The following is a 14782-nucleotide window of genomic DNA, read 5'->3' as shown; positions in this document are numbered from 1 at the left end:
AACCGCTGCGGCTCCGTGTTGGTCGCATGCAGCATCTACCCATATGGCGTTCTGTTCATCGCCGTATCGTTCATGAAGGGCCGCTGCCCTTGCTTCCCGTCGCTCGCGGTTTCTTTCGGGGTGCATGTTACGATTGAATGGTTCGGGGGGGGGGGGGTGTATAGGAGCTATCGGTATCTCGTCGCGGCGCAGGGCGCACTGAGCAATGCTATATGAAGTGTTCGGCGGAAAGACAATGCCAGACACCAGCGGCGGCGGTGAGCAAAGAAAACCTTGATGAAAGGTCGCCGGGGAGGATGTAATTCCAGAACGTTGCCTCGGCCATGGCAGCGCCGGATGCAAATCACCGTGCGACAATGCACAAAAGGCTCGATCTCATTTTTCGCTTAAAAAACGCCCTTATATGTGCGTCGTTTACTTTTTCAGTTTTACGAAAGCCTGTTGTGGAAGCGTCTGACAACAAAGCAGACACACATTGTGCGAATAGCAATACGTGTGATAAATCCTGACTGGGCTATACTTTCAGATTGCACATACATATGCAACTAAGCCGCCGCGGTGGCTCATTGGGTATGGTGGTCGGGTGCTGACCCGAAGGGCGCGGGTTTGATCCCGGCCGCAGTGGTCGCATTTCGATTGAATGAAGAGGTCCGTGTACTCAGCGATGACAGTGGACGTTAAAAAAACCCAGGTTCTCGGATTTTCCGTAGCCTTCAACGGCGGCGTTCCTCATAGCCAGAGTCGCATTGGAATGTTAAACCCCATAAACCTAGACTTTATACAACTCACGCATTTGTAATGATTGTTCGGTTGTAGCCTTGGTCTAGTGGATAGCGCGCCCGGCTACCAGCTGTCCTACGGTTAGTCTCGAGAAGAAACAATAGTTGTACCAGAAGAATTAGGCTCCAAAAGGACCAACGTTTTATCGGAAAGGACGAAAAATCTTGGATTGTACGATACCGAACTCTCCAGAAACAACAGGAAGGTGTGCGTTTCAGTAGGAGTATTTTCCGCTTAATGTATTTTTCGCAGTTGATTCAGCTGTGGATTCAGCGGTCTTTAGATATTAGCATTCTTTTTATAAACAGTAATTGTCACCTGTATCGCGCAGTTGTTACCTCGTCTCGACCTGGTGAGGAATCTTCCGGATCCTCTTCGGGGAAGTCAGAGTTGTGGCCCTGATACTAGAGCTTCGTATAACATGCTTGTCAGCATCTATCAGGGAACTACGTAACAACTGTTACAGCTGTATGTGAAAATTGTCCATTTTGCCCTGCTTACTACGTGGTACTCACACATATGAATTTAGGCTTTTGTGGCCACGTTTGCATTGAACAAACCGCGATCTGAAGAACCCACCCCTTTCAAATGTGTGATTGCCCGCAGGCTAAACATCTGCTTAAGGCACGAAGTTGAAGCATATGAGCTTGCATATGTCGCGCAGTGAGACGTTAGTGTTGCGGCATTCCGTTACTACACAAGGAACACTGAAACCACGCCATTTTAAGATATTTGCTTTCAAGCGGAAGTCAGTCCGGCTTAACAGAGAAAAAGAGAAGACAGTTGTTTGCTTAGGGCATGAGGTTGAAATATCAGCTCGTATTTGTCGCGCAGTGACACGTGAGTTCTTCGGCGTACCGTTACTATATAAGAAACATTGAAATGCCACGCCATTATCAGATATTTGCTTTTAAGCGGAAAACACTCCGGCTTAACAGAGAAGAATGGAAGGCAGTGGTTCGAGCCCGTAATAGAGGAAGGAGCTCGGAAAATGTCCTTGAAAAATTGAAAATGCTGTTAGAGATGAGGGGTCCTTGAGTGAGCTGACTCTTTCGGCGCCGCAGGTCCCTTCTCCGAATAGCGTTGTCAGACTCGGTTATGAAGGAAACTGTACAGGGGGTTTATTTTACATTATTTACAAGATTTTGGAACCCATTGGAGGGTGATGGGGGAAGGTCGGAGGATCTGAGAAGATCTGAGGATGATCGAGGATTCCCTTCTCACGGCACTCGTCGTCCGGTTTAAAAAGGGTCCGGTCCCTAGGATTCCCCAGGTTCGAGGAAGTCTTCGCCAGGTTGGGCGTGGCCTAACTTGCGTTGTCGTACACACACACACACACACACACACACACACACACACACACACACACACACACACACACACACACACACACACACACACACACACACACACACACACACACACACACACACACACACACACACACACACACACACACACACACACACACACACACACACACACACACACACACACACACACACACACACACACACACACACACACACACACACACACACACACACACACACACACACACACACACACACACACACACACACACACACACACACACACACACACACACACACACACACACACACACACACACACACACACACACACACACACACACACACACACACACACACACACACACACACACACACACACACACACACACACACACACACACACACACACACACACACACACACACACACACACACACACACACACACACACACACACACACACACACACACACACACACACACACACACACACACACACACACACACACACACACACACACACACACACACACACACACACACACACACACACACACACACACACACACACACACACACACACACACACACACACACACACACACACACACACACACACACACACACACACACACACACACACACACACACACACACACACACACACACACACACACACACACACACACACACACACACACACACACACACACACACACACACACACACACACACACACACACACACACACACACACACACACACACACACACACACACACACACACACACACACACACACACACACACACACACACACACACACACACACACACACACACACACACACACACACACACACACACACACACACACACACACACACACACACACACACACACACACACCACTTCACAAAGGGAGACGCCCCCGTCACATGCCTCGCCGGATAAAGAGGGTGCCGCTGGACAATCGCCCCCACCAGAGAGAGCGTTGTCTTCGCGTCCGAACGACAGTTCTCACGCTCAAGCCGGACACGTCTTCCGGAAAGTCCGAATGGGCGAGGCGCCGGCGAGCAGGCACAGTTGAAGGGGTGAGTCACCCCTGCTCGGTTCTGGCGGTCGCTAACTGCCTCCGTGCCGCACGGTCGATCTTCCGGGAACAATGTTGTTTTCAAACGGCAGTGGAATCCTCCGTCTCTAATCCAATAAACCACGCGAGGACCGGCCGTGGGAAGCAAGATGCCTATCGCCGTGCAGGGACCCCGGCTGCAGGTGTCCTGGCCGAATACGCAGCTGAATCAGACCACCGGCTGTCGCCAGAAAACTTACAGCTCCTCCGCGGCCCGAAAAATCTCGAATGTCCAGCGTTGACGACCGCTGGGCGGGAAGAGATGAGATGGCGTCCGTGTTGGTCCCCTGGATTGCAATATCATCGCCCCCAAGGCAGAACCCAAAGCACCACCAATAAAGGAAAGCGCAGGTGGGACGTTCCAAACAGCAAAGCACTGCCCCACCCGCAAGCGCTCGGACTTCGCCAAAGAATCACCAGGCTTCTTCCATTAACAACAATACACTTTTAAAAAATTGTGTTCAACTTTGGGTTAATGTTGTGCCGACTGAGCGCGAAACATCTCCTTTTGAAACTGCCACAGCCGGATTACTCGGAAAAAGTAAAAAAAACACTCACACAGGAGGAGATTCCTCTTAGTTCTCCCGCTTACATCAGTCTGCTCAAGCCATCAGCATTTCCGTGCAGTTTCCCCTTCTTATAACGCACCGAGAAATTGTACTGTTGGAGAGCCAGACTCCATCTGAGCAAGCGACCATTTTTGGGGGACATCTGTCGCAGCCACGTTAAAGGACAATGGTCAGTCTCAAATACAAACTTTGCTCCGTACAGGTAACACGACAACTTCTGCGCTGCCCAAACTAAACACGCGCACTCTTTTTCGGAAGCGCTGTACGCTTCCTCTCTACTGGTCAGTTTGCGGCTGATGTACAGAACTGGGTGTTCTTCATGGTCGTAGCCAACTTGGCTTAAGACAGCACCCAGCCCTCTATCACTGGCATCACACTGGACTATGAACTCTTTCCAATAGTCAGGGGTCCTGAGCAAGGGTCGGGACACGAGTGCTTCCTTCAGGCTTTTGAAGGCGTTTTCTTTTTGGTTATCCCAACTTACGTTAGTAGGTGCTCCCTTTCGCAAGGCGTCAGTTAAGGGACTAGCCCGCTGTGAGTAGTTAGGAATATATCGCTGGTAGTACCCAACTAATCCCAAACATGAGCGAATGGCCGTTTTCGTCCGTGGTGGCGGAAATGCTGCGATCAGGCCAATCTTTAACTCGGATGGGCTCCTAGTTCCCTGGCCTACAACGTGGCCCAAGTACGTCACCTGTGCGCAACCAAATCTACACTTTTCTGCCTTCAGTGTCAGTCCAGCCTGTCGTAAACTGGAAAACACGGTCTTTAGGTGTTCTAGATGCTCTTGCCAGGTTTCCGAAAAAATTGCCACATCGTCTGAATAAGGGAGTGCAAAGCACTGCATGTCCTTCAGTACGATGTCCATGAGTTTTGAGAAGCTGTAGGGGGCATTCTTCAACCCAAAACTAAGCATTAAGGGTCGAAAGGTGCCCGCTGGGGAGATGAAAGCGGCATACCTGCTCGCGCTTTCTGAGAGGGGAACTTGCCAATATCCCCGTACGAGATCGAGGGTGGAAATGAATATCGCGCCGCTCACCCTTTCTATCCTTTCCTCTATTTTGGGAATCGGGTATAGCTGATCCCTGGTAATTGCATTAAGCTTTCTATAATCCACGCAGGGACGAGGATCTTTCCCAGGGGCCTCAACAAGAATCAGCGGTGAGGTATAGTCACTTTCCGCTGGCTCTACAACCCCTAACTCCAACATGCGCTGAATTTCCGCGTCCATTATTTCTTTTTGTTGCGGTGATACCCTGTAGGGTTTCGACCGTACCGGCTCATCAGAGGTGAGCTCGATTTCGTGTGTCAGGAGGTGTGTCTTTCCCGGGCGACTGCTAAATAGGTCAGCGAATTCGCTCAACAACTGCTTTAGCGGGTCGACCTGTGTCCCGCTTAGGAAATCTGCATTCACGGAGCGAGCCAGAATGTTTTCCACGTTGTCACTAGCGTCCGCACCTCCCTTCCAACCATGACTCTCGCTGTCCAGCTCTTCTGGTTCATTTAGAGTCAGATTGACGATCCCGCTGCGTTCCACGAACGGCTTCATCAGATTGCAATGATAGATTCTCACCTGCTTTCCCCTGCCTGGAACCCTTAGCGCGTAATTCGTCTCCGAAAGTTTTTGCAACACTTCTACTGGACCATCCCAGTGAACTTCCAGCTTGTTTTTTCTCGATGGCCGGAGGATCATCACGCGATCGCCCGCGGTGAAACCTCGAAGGCGAGCGTTTTTGTCGTAATAGACCTTGGCGGCCTCCTGGGCAGCTTTCATATTTCGATTTACTAATTCCCTCGTGTTGTTAAGGCGGTCCAGTAGCTTAAGCACGTACTCAACCACTGTCTGGTTCTCTCCTGTCTCTTCCCACATTTCTCTCAGCATTCGGAGGGGAGAGCGGAGGGCTCTTCCGTACACGAGTTCTGCTGGCGTAAACCCCGTAGCTTCGTGGGGGACTGTTCGTAAAGCGAAAAGTGTGGCCGGAAGACAATCCTCTCAGTCTGCTTTATGCTCATATCAAAGAGCGCGTAGCACCCGCTTCAGCACCGAATGCCATTTCTCTACAGTGTTGGACTGCGGATGATACACCGAGCTGTGCAACAGTTTTATTCCGCATCTTTCTAGGAATGTGGTCGTCAAGGCGCTTGTAAAGACCGTCGCCTGATCGGCTTGGATTTCGGCCGGAAATCCTATTCTCGCGAACACTAACAAAAGGGCATCAACTATTTCTGTGGAGCTCAAGTCCTTCAACGGAATTGCTTCGGGAAATTTTGTGGCGGGACATAGCATAGTAAGCAAGTACTTATAGCCTGATTTCGTGTTAGGCAAAGGGCCTACTGTGTCTATTACAAGCCGGCGGAAAGGTTCCGAGATCAATAGAACAATTTTCAGTGGAGCCTTCCATGCCTCTCCCGGCTTGCCCACGCGCTGGCACGCATCGCATGATTTTACGTAGCGTTCTGCATCTTTGAAACAACCCGGCCAATAATATTCCATTAATAGGCGCTCCTTTGTTTTATTGATTCCCAGATGTCCTGCCCAGCCATTTCCGTGGCAGAGACTCAGAATGTCCGCCCTGTATTTTTCGGGCACGACCAGCTGATCAAATGTTTTGCCTTTTTTTGTCCTGGTAGTGTCGGTATAGTAAGCCTCCCTTCTCATGCATCGTTATGTTGCGTCTCGCGATGCCCTCTTTAGCTGTAAGGTGCAGTCTTTCCAAAGTGGGATCCTGCTTCTGTTCTTTTGTTAGGGACTCCCTGTTCACCTGCAGAAGGCGATCAAAACTACGCGATGTTGGAGATAAAACGGATCCTTCAGCGTTTTCTGATTCCTCTACCGACTTAGTGGTTGAAGTCCCTCGTCCCTCATTTGCTCGGTCAGCTGTCTGGCTTTCATTCCTCGTTGGTTCACTTCCCTCCTCATTTGATTGCAACGATATGCTGGCTGGTGAGTCTCTGGCTACCTGAGGTTCGGGAATCTGACTTAGTTGAGATGCGAGCTGACGAGTTTTCGATCTTGTCAAAGCTTGTATCACCCCGCTTCCGAGTTTCTGGCCTCTCTCGCGTAGCAATTGGTCTGATCGATTCGAGAAGAGGTAAGGATATTGAAGTGGCACGGCCTTCGAAACTGCGGCCTCAGTGATTAGCTCTCCAAACGGTCCACAAATTATCACTCTAGCTATGGGAAGGCATACACTGTGTTCTTCTACTGCCTGTTTTATCCACGAGACTTCTCCCGTAAAATCGTACACTGACACGTAAGACGGGTGGACAACGTCCATCGTCGCGGCGCTATCACGAAGCACCCTGCACGGTTTTCCCGTTAACGTGCAGCTCGTGCAGGTATGGCTTAAGGAGCTCTAGATTCTCGTCGTTATCCTCGACGCACGAGAACACCAAACGTTGCTTTGTACACTTGGCTGCAAAGTGCCCGACACCATTGCAGTTGTAGCAACGAAATGGCCCACTAGCCTCAAACTCTTTTTTCGCGGCTTTGTCTGCTCCCTGTCTCTTCGCCTGTTCTTCACGCTTTTCTGGCACTACCTTCGTTGCCTCTGATTGCTCCGAACTTCTAGCACTTCGCGTCTTTCTGCTAGGCCCTTTATCTCGCATCGTGTTTCGAGCGTGTGACGCACCCTCTTCAGTGCTCAACCTTCTGCGCGAAACGTACTCCTCTGCTAGCTCAGCGGCTCTTTCAACTGTGTCGACTTTTTCCCTGTCTTGAACCCACAGTTTCACCACTTGGGGAATGCTTCGGTAAAATTGCTCAAGGCAAAAACACTCAATGATTTTGTCTCGGCTTTCATAAACCTCGGCTCCTTTTAGCCACTCTAGCAGATTCGTCTTTAGTCCATACGCGAAATCCGGATAGCCCTCGCTATCGTTTTTCATTGCGTTCCTGAAGCGCTGTCGGAAAGCTTCGGCTGACAGCCGGTACCTTTTTAGCAGGCTGGCTTTGACTTTTTCGTAGTCAGCTGCGTCTTGTGTGCTAAGTCTCGCTATGACTTCAGCTACTTCACATGGCAAGAGTGTCAGAAACCGTTGCGGTCATGTACTGCGAGCAAAGTTTTCCCTTTCGCAAGTTCTCTCAAAGTTTCCCAGGTACAATCCTATGTCCCTTCCAGTTTCATAGGGCTGCATGAATCTGTTCATTCTATATGATTGTACATCGCTTGCTCTTTCAGGAGACCCAACTGTTGTACTGTCGCCTTTTTTTCGATTTTCGCTTTCAAGCTGCAATCGCTTTAGATTTCTTCTTTTTCAGCTTCCCACTTTTGCCGTTCTTTCTCTTTTTCCCATTCCGCTTCCCTTTTTCTTTTTTCTTCCTGTACCAAATTCCACGTATCTACCAGCTGATCGTCATCCACGTGCTTTTGAATTGTCTTGCATATTTCAATTTTTGTAATTTTTCCCTGTACTTCTTTTGACAGTTCCTCGCATAACAACAGCAAGTCCGACTTTGACAATTTCATAAGGTCCATGACAATGGTTTCTCCGCTTTGGCAATGCTATCTGCAAAATGTCATGAGATCACTCTTTCTCAATTGACATACACTTCCCAGTGATTCTGGGTTATTCTCTAAAAATCTGAAGCCTGGCGAATCCTATAGCAAAATGCCGAAATGCTTACCGGTTGAGAAAGCACGATGTCGCACGGTCCATCCCAGCTGCTGCAACCAGTTGTTAGAGATGAGGGGTCATTGAGTGAGCTGACTCTTTCGGCGCCGCAGGTCCCTTCTCCGAATGACGTTGTCGGACTTGGTTATGAAGGAAACTGTACAGGCGGTTTATTTTACATTATTTACAAGATTTTGGAACCCATTGGAGGGTGATGGGGGAAGGTCGGAGGATCTGAGAAGATCTTAGGATGATCGAGGATTCCTTTCTCACGGCACTCGTCGTCCGGTTTAAAAAGTGTCCGGTCCCTAGGATTCCCCAGGTTCGAGGAAGTCTTCGCCAGGTTGGGCGTGGCCTAACTTGCGTTTTCGTACACACACACACCACTTCACAAAGGGACACGCCCCCGTCACAAGCCTCGCCGGAGAAAGAGGGTGCCGCTGGACAATCGCCCCCACCAGAGAGAGCGTTGTCTTCGCGTCCGAACGACAGTTCTCACGCTCAAGCCGCACACGTCTTCCGGGAAGTCCGAATGGGCGAGGCGCCGGCGAGCAGGCACAGTTGAAGGGGTGAGTCACCCCTGCTCGGTTCTGGCGGTCGCTAACTGCCTCCGTGCCGCACGGTCGATCTTCCGGGAACAATGTTGTTTTCAAACGGCAGTGGAATCCTCCGTCTCGAATCCAATAAACCACGCGAGGACCGGCCGTGGGAAGCAAGATGCCTATCGCCGTGCAGGGACCCCGGCTGCAGGTGTCCTGGCCGAATACGCAGCTGAATCAGACCACCGGCTGTCGCCAGAAACCTTACAATGCTTAAGTCGGTGAGGATACGTTCAAATTATAGCATTCTCGTTGCCACCTTCTGTTTATTGTTTTAGGCATTCTCACGCTGCCATCCCTTTCTAGTGTTCTGGCGTAGTGGTGCCAAGACCAAAAGGCTGAACTACGACGAAATTGAGTTGCTGCAAGCTGTTTATTAGGGCAAACCTCTGCCTGCGAAGCAAATGAAACAATTCATCTGGGGCGATAGCAACCACTGCACTCGGTGTCATTCCCGCAGAGAGTGCTCTCCACTTTCAGCCGCTGTCTGCCGGGGTCAAGGGGGGGTCGAGAGTTCCTCAAGCTGCTTGCTTGCAGCTTTTACCTCGGCTTCCTCCATTCGTAATAATGAGAAATAAAGAATGAATGAAATAACGGTATGTCGGGAGCTACTTGGTTTCGTATTCTGTAGCAAAGAGTAAGCAAAAAGGCTACACATTTCGGCAGAGATAAAAAAAGTTAATGGAAAGAAAGCCTGCTGGACGGTTACCACTGTACGTTGCCATATGCAGCCGCAGCTGTCTATGTTGGTGAATATGATATTGTTAATTCACCATCGTTAGAGTTCCTCAGTGGTTGCTTGCGCCTGACGTAACTATGCAGTCATTCACGACGTCATTGTATTTGGACCACTCAGCTTGGCGCGTAGCAGTGACATGCCTGACGGCACAGCACGCTGACCGGTCACAGCGAGGCGTGGTTAGTTCAACACGACCACCGCACAACCGGTATGCGTGCCGTGAACAGCTGCGCTGTAAAAGAAACACAACACTGAATGGCGGCAGTATACAGACGTTTGACTGGAAGCCCCGCTCTCTGCAGAAAGCGGGCATTCGCGACGCCGATGCTGCCACGTGGAGCTACAGGGAACGGAGGAGGCTGGTCGTGGTGTCCTCGCTCGCGCTAATCGTGGTGGCCATCTTCACGGTGCTCTCCTTCATCGTTCCCGGGCCTGTACTACTACACCAGATGAGCAGCTGGTGCAAGACGGCCGACTGCCGCAAGCACGCCCGACTGCTGACGCGCAGTCTCAACCGCAGCGTCGACCCGTGCCAAGACTTCGAGGCGTACGTGTGCTCCACTTGGAAACCAGACCCCCGCTTCCCTTTCGTCTCAACCAGCGCGCTCGACGACCTCAGCATAACCTGGGTGGACGGTTTCGAAGAGCTGCTCTCCAGGGCCGCCTCAGTGGTGTCGGTGGCGAGGAAACCTCTAACCATGTTCCGGACGTGCGTCAGTGGCGGCCCAGCGAGCGAGGAAGACAAGTGGAAATTCTTGGAGTACATCGAGGAAATGGGACTGTCTTGGCCGCAGAAACCGACAAGAGGAGCGGCTGCGTCTCCATTCAGCGTGCTCGTCCTCATCGCCCTCCTCGGGGAGATGCCCCTCTGGATGCGCATCCGCGTGACGCAGAATCCGCTCAGTCCTGGCGGTCACCGTATCGTGGTCTTGCCTGGACGGGCGAGCTACGTACGACTTTTTGCAGCAAACCACGAGCGCGTCATGGATGCGGGCGACTACTCGAGGTAGGTGACTCAGCGCCCGTTCTTGAACCTGCAACGTATGACTCTCATAAGTAATTTTAGTTATTTGTATGCGTGAGTACAAGCACCGTGTGTGATGCTCAGGGCCCAATCAGCGAGCCATGTGGCGCGCACACTTCTAATATCCAATGCTTACTGTTAGAAATTACGGTTTAATCCCAAGGAGCTGCACGTAACAATTTAATTTCAGCACACAGGAAAACGCACTACCAGTGAAATTTCTACTTCAGCCGCTCACTACACACAGACCCTAAAAGCAAAAAAAAAATCATACGGGGAGCTTGTACCACCGTTATCCAAAACTAGGACCACTTACACTTATGTTCATTTACCAAATGACATCCTCTGCTTGTTATGTGTCTAGTAAAGTTTCCGTGGCCAATGACAAATGATGTGCGATATAATATTGGCAGCCATACGTTAAGTGCAACATAACTACATGCACGGGGAGGCATAAGAGTGCACCTGACAGCGGAGAAATTGAGAAGCTGGCTTGTTCAATTAAGGAAGATATCATGCTGAATTGACAGATAACTTGGCATTATGGCGATCCACAAGCACAGCCGCATTGCTGAATCGCTAAAGATAAAATTCTGAACATGGAAATGACATTGAACCAGAATGAAGTTGGTAGTTTTGTTGGTCAGCCATTATTCCTCGGCGTCATCCGCTGCTTTACTGCATGCCTTGTTACAAGATTAAGGAAGCGCTCAAGATGAACTGCTTATAGATGCTCTCAGTGATGAGTTGATGGGGCAAGACTTGTAAAAAGAGCCTACTGTATGCCGTCGCCATTGGCACAGAAACGGTTAGCGCTTCTGTGCCAACAGCGGCGCGATCAAGTCACGATATAATGATAAGGTTGACGGCAGGTAACACTACATAGAATGTATTTATCCTGACTTAAAAAAAATCTAAAGACTCTGGGAAATAGAAAAACTGAAGCTTTCTTTCCTAATCCGTACAGAATGTACCAATTTTATTGGCGCTGTTGTAGCACACAGTGCTGTCACGTGTTCGGCGCTCGCTTCGGCGGCGTTCCGCGGGCCCTCGCTCCCCTTACTTGGGTTCCCGGAATCCACCTTGGCGACGCTCTCGGTACTCGGGTCTCGAACGTGGGTGAGATTCTTATCGCGTGGCTTGGAACCATCCCGAAGAAGCTTAGTGCTGACTTCCAGCAAGTGAGCCTTGCTGTCTACGCAGCCAACACAGACGGGCGGGCACTCGAATGTAACACCGCTCACGACACGCAGCCACTACAAGCAAAGAAAAATCATACGGGGAGCTTAAACCACCGTTATCCAAAACTAGGACCATTTACACTTATGTTCTTTCACCAAATCACATCCTCTGCTTGTTACGTGTTTAGTAAAGTATCAGTGGGCAATGACAAATGATGCGCGATATCCTATTGGCAGCCATACGTTAAGTGCAACATAACTACATGCACGGGGAGGCATAAGAGTGCACCTGACAGCAGAGAAATTGAGAAGCTCGCTTGTTCAATTAAGGAAGGTATCATGCTGAATTGACAGATAACTTGGCATTATGGCGATCCACAAGCATAGCCGCATTATTGAATCGCTAAAGATAAAATTCTGAACATAAAACCAACATTGAACCAGAACGAAAGACGAAAGGAAGAGGTCCCGTAGTGGAGGGCTCCGGAATAATTTCGACCACCTGGGGATCTTTAATGCCAGTGCACGTTAAAGATCCCCAGGTGGTCGAAATTTTTCCGGAGCCCTCCACTACGGCACCTCTTTCTTCTTTTCCTCTTTCACTCCCTCCTTTATCCCTTCCCCTATGGCGCGGTTCAGGTGTCCAACGATATATGAGAGACACTGCGCCATTTCCTTCCCCCCGATCGAACCAGTTATTATTATTATTATTGTTATTCGTCAGCCATTATTATTCGGCGTCACCCGTTGCTTTACTGCATGCCTTGTTACAAGATTAAGAAAGCGCTCAAAATGAACAGCTTATAGATGATCTCAGTGATGCGCTGATTGGGCAAGACTTGTAAAAAGAGTCTAATCTATGCTGTCAGCATTGGCACAGAAACGGTTTGCTCTTCTGTGCCAACACCGACGCGATCAAGTCACGATATGATGATAAGGCTGACGGCAGCTAACACTACACGGAATGTATTTTTCCTGACTTTAAAAAAAAGAATCTAATCACTCTGGGAAATAGAAAATTTGTAGCTTTCTTTCCTAATCTGTAGCGAATGCATCGATTTTGTTGGCGCTGTTAGTGTCTAACGCACCAACGCACAACGTGTGCGCAGGTACTGGAAGCTGATACACTCATTCCTGGTGGGTCGCCCTCCCGGTCCAAATGTTGATGACGTCATAAAACGCAGCGCTGAAGTGCAGGGCACCGTCGTAGCGACGCTGATGTATGTCGTGACTGCTGCACCTTACTCTGCACCGGTGCTTTACAACATTTCACACGCACAGCAACACGCATCGGACGCTACGTTTGGCCGATGGCTTACAGCATTGAGCGATCAGCTGAAGCATGAAGCCTCGCTGTCGCTCAGTGACGATGTGCTCTTTGCCAACAGCCAGTTTATATTGGCCATCAACAGCTTCCTGAGAACAACGGGCGATGAGGACGCCCTGGTGCACATTTCCTGGCAGTTCGTGCAGATGTACGCTGTCATGCTGGACAAGGCGCTCCTGGAAGACATCATGGGTGACAAGCGGACAGCAGCTTCCTATCTATCCATGTTGTGTGCAAGAGAGGTTGAAGCCGTCTACAGCCCCTTAATAGCCACGCTCTACACGCGCCTGGTACTGTCTTCAGCGGGAAAGAGACACGCTAACTTCGTGGTTCGCACCCTGGCGCAGAAAGCCGTCGACAGCGTGAACAGCGCAACGTGGCTGGAACCTGACGACAGGCGATTTCTGGCGACTAAACTGGAATCAGTACGCGTGCGTCTGTGGCCAAGCGACCTGTTCGACGACGTCCCCCATTTGGAAAAGCTTTACGCGCACTGTCCCGAAGGCGAGGTAACCTTCTCCCTGCTCTGGGTCAAAACCGATCAGTGCCGTCGTGACCTGATGTTGGGGCCACAAAGGGACAATGCCGACGCACTTCGTCCAAATTTCACGCCTCTTGCCACCTACGACTCCGTGCTCAACACCGTAGACGTCGCCATTGCGGCGTTGGCCAGTCCCCTCTACTATACACGCGGTACTCTTGGCATGGCTTACGGCGGCTTCGGATTTGTCTTCGCTTTGGCAATGATGGGCGTACTCGCGCAGTCCCGCCAGTATTCGCATCCAAACGGAAGCGTGGACGTGTCGGCATCTTGGATGTCCAAGAACTTTACAGGAGCACTCGGGGCGAAGCTGCTATGCCCTAATGTGGGCTCTGAAGTCGGCGGGCCTCGCGGGGACGCGATTGCGGCCGTAGAGGTCACGCAGTCAGTTTTTCGCGACCGGCTTTTCAGGAGCACTCAGCTAAACCTAACGGAGGAACTGACGGACGAGAAGGTATTCTTCCTGACTCTTTGCCGCACAATGTGCGTTAGGAAGGGCGTTAAGCCGTTTTCCTTGGCTGACGAGCTGTAACCAATTGCTGAGGAACTTCGAGGAGTTCCCGAGCGCATTCGGTTGCAGTAAGCACTATACTAATAAGTGCAAGTTCTTCAGAAATGACTAGTGATATCGCGTGAGGCTTGAGTAAGTAGCTCAAAAAAGTAACGTATTCAAGTTTTTTTGTATGGTCTGTGGTTATGTTTAATATCTCTCTGTTGCCGTTCTTCTCTTTCTGTCATAGTTTTCAATATGATGCGCCGTCATACCTCCAGATAAAGGACTCTGCCGAAGGCTGTTCATCCAATACCTTCAACTTTCATGACCACTGAAACACTCGGTAATAGTGACGTTTTTCTGCGTGCTGTCAATTACGTGCAAAAACTAGTAGAACACTTTATTTGTTACGTTTAACATTGTGCAGGGATGGCGGATACTTTGAAATACCGTAAATGATTCATAATTC

The 14782-nt window shown here is 50.1% G+C and overlaps 1 protein-coding gene across 1 annotated transcript; it reads left to right on the top strand.

Annotated features, from left to right (window-relative positions):
- Positions 1–9824: 9824 nt before the first annotated feature.
- On the top strand, positions 9825–14352 carry LOC144097755 (endothelin-converting enzyme 1-like). Its single transcript, XM_077630393.1, has 2 exons — positions 9825–10753; positions 13062–14352. Exons 1-2 carry the CDS (start codon positions 9825–9827, stop codon positions 14350–14352), a joined length of 2220 nt encoding a protein of 739 aa, XP_077486519.1.
- Positions 14353–14782: the final 430 nt, after the last annotated feature.

This window comes from Amblyomma americanum, chromosome 7, assembly GCF_052857255.1.
Source record: "Amblyomma americanum isolate KBUSLIRL-KWMA chromosome 7, ASM5285725v1, whole genome shotgun sequence".
Taxonomy (NCBI): domain Eukaryota; kingdom Metazoa; phylum Arthropoda; class Arachnida; order Ixodida; family Ixodidae; genus Amblyomma; species Amblyomma americanum.
The sequence above is the reverse complement of the archived record's forward strand: the minus strand, read 5'-3'. Positions and strand labels throughout refer to the sequence as shown.

Bases quoted from the DNA above. Each gene is read 5' to 3' on its own strand.
- LOC144097755 (XM_077630393.1), top strand. From the start codon at position 9,825: ATGCAGTCATTCACGACGTCATTGTATTTGGACCACTCAGCTTGGCGC. The intron at 10,754-13,061 runs GTAGGTGACTCA...ACGTGTGCGCAG, and splicing joins GATGCGGGCGACTACTCGAG to GTACTGGAAGCTGATACACT.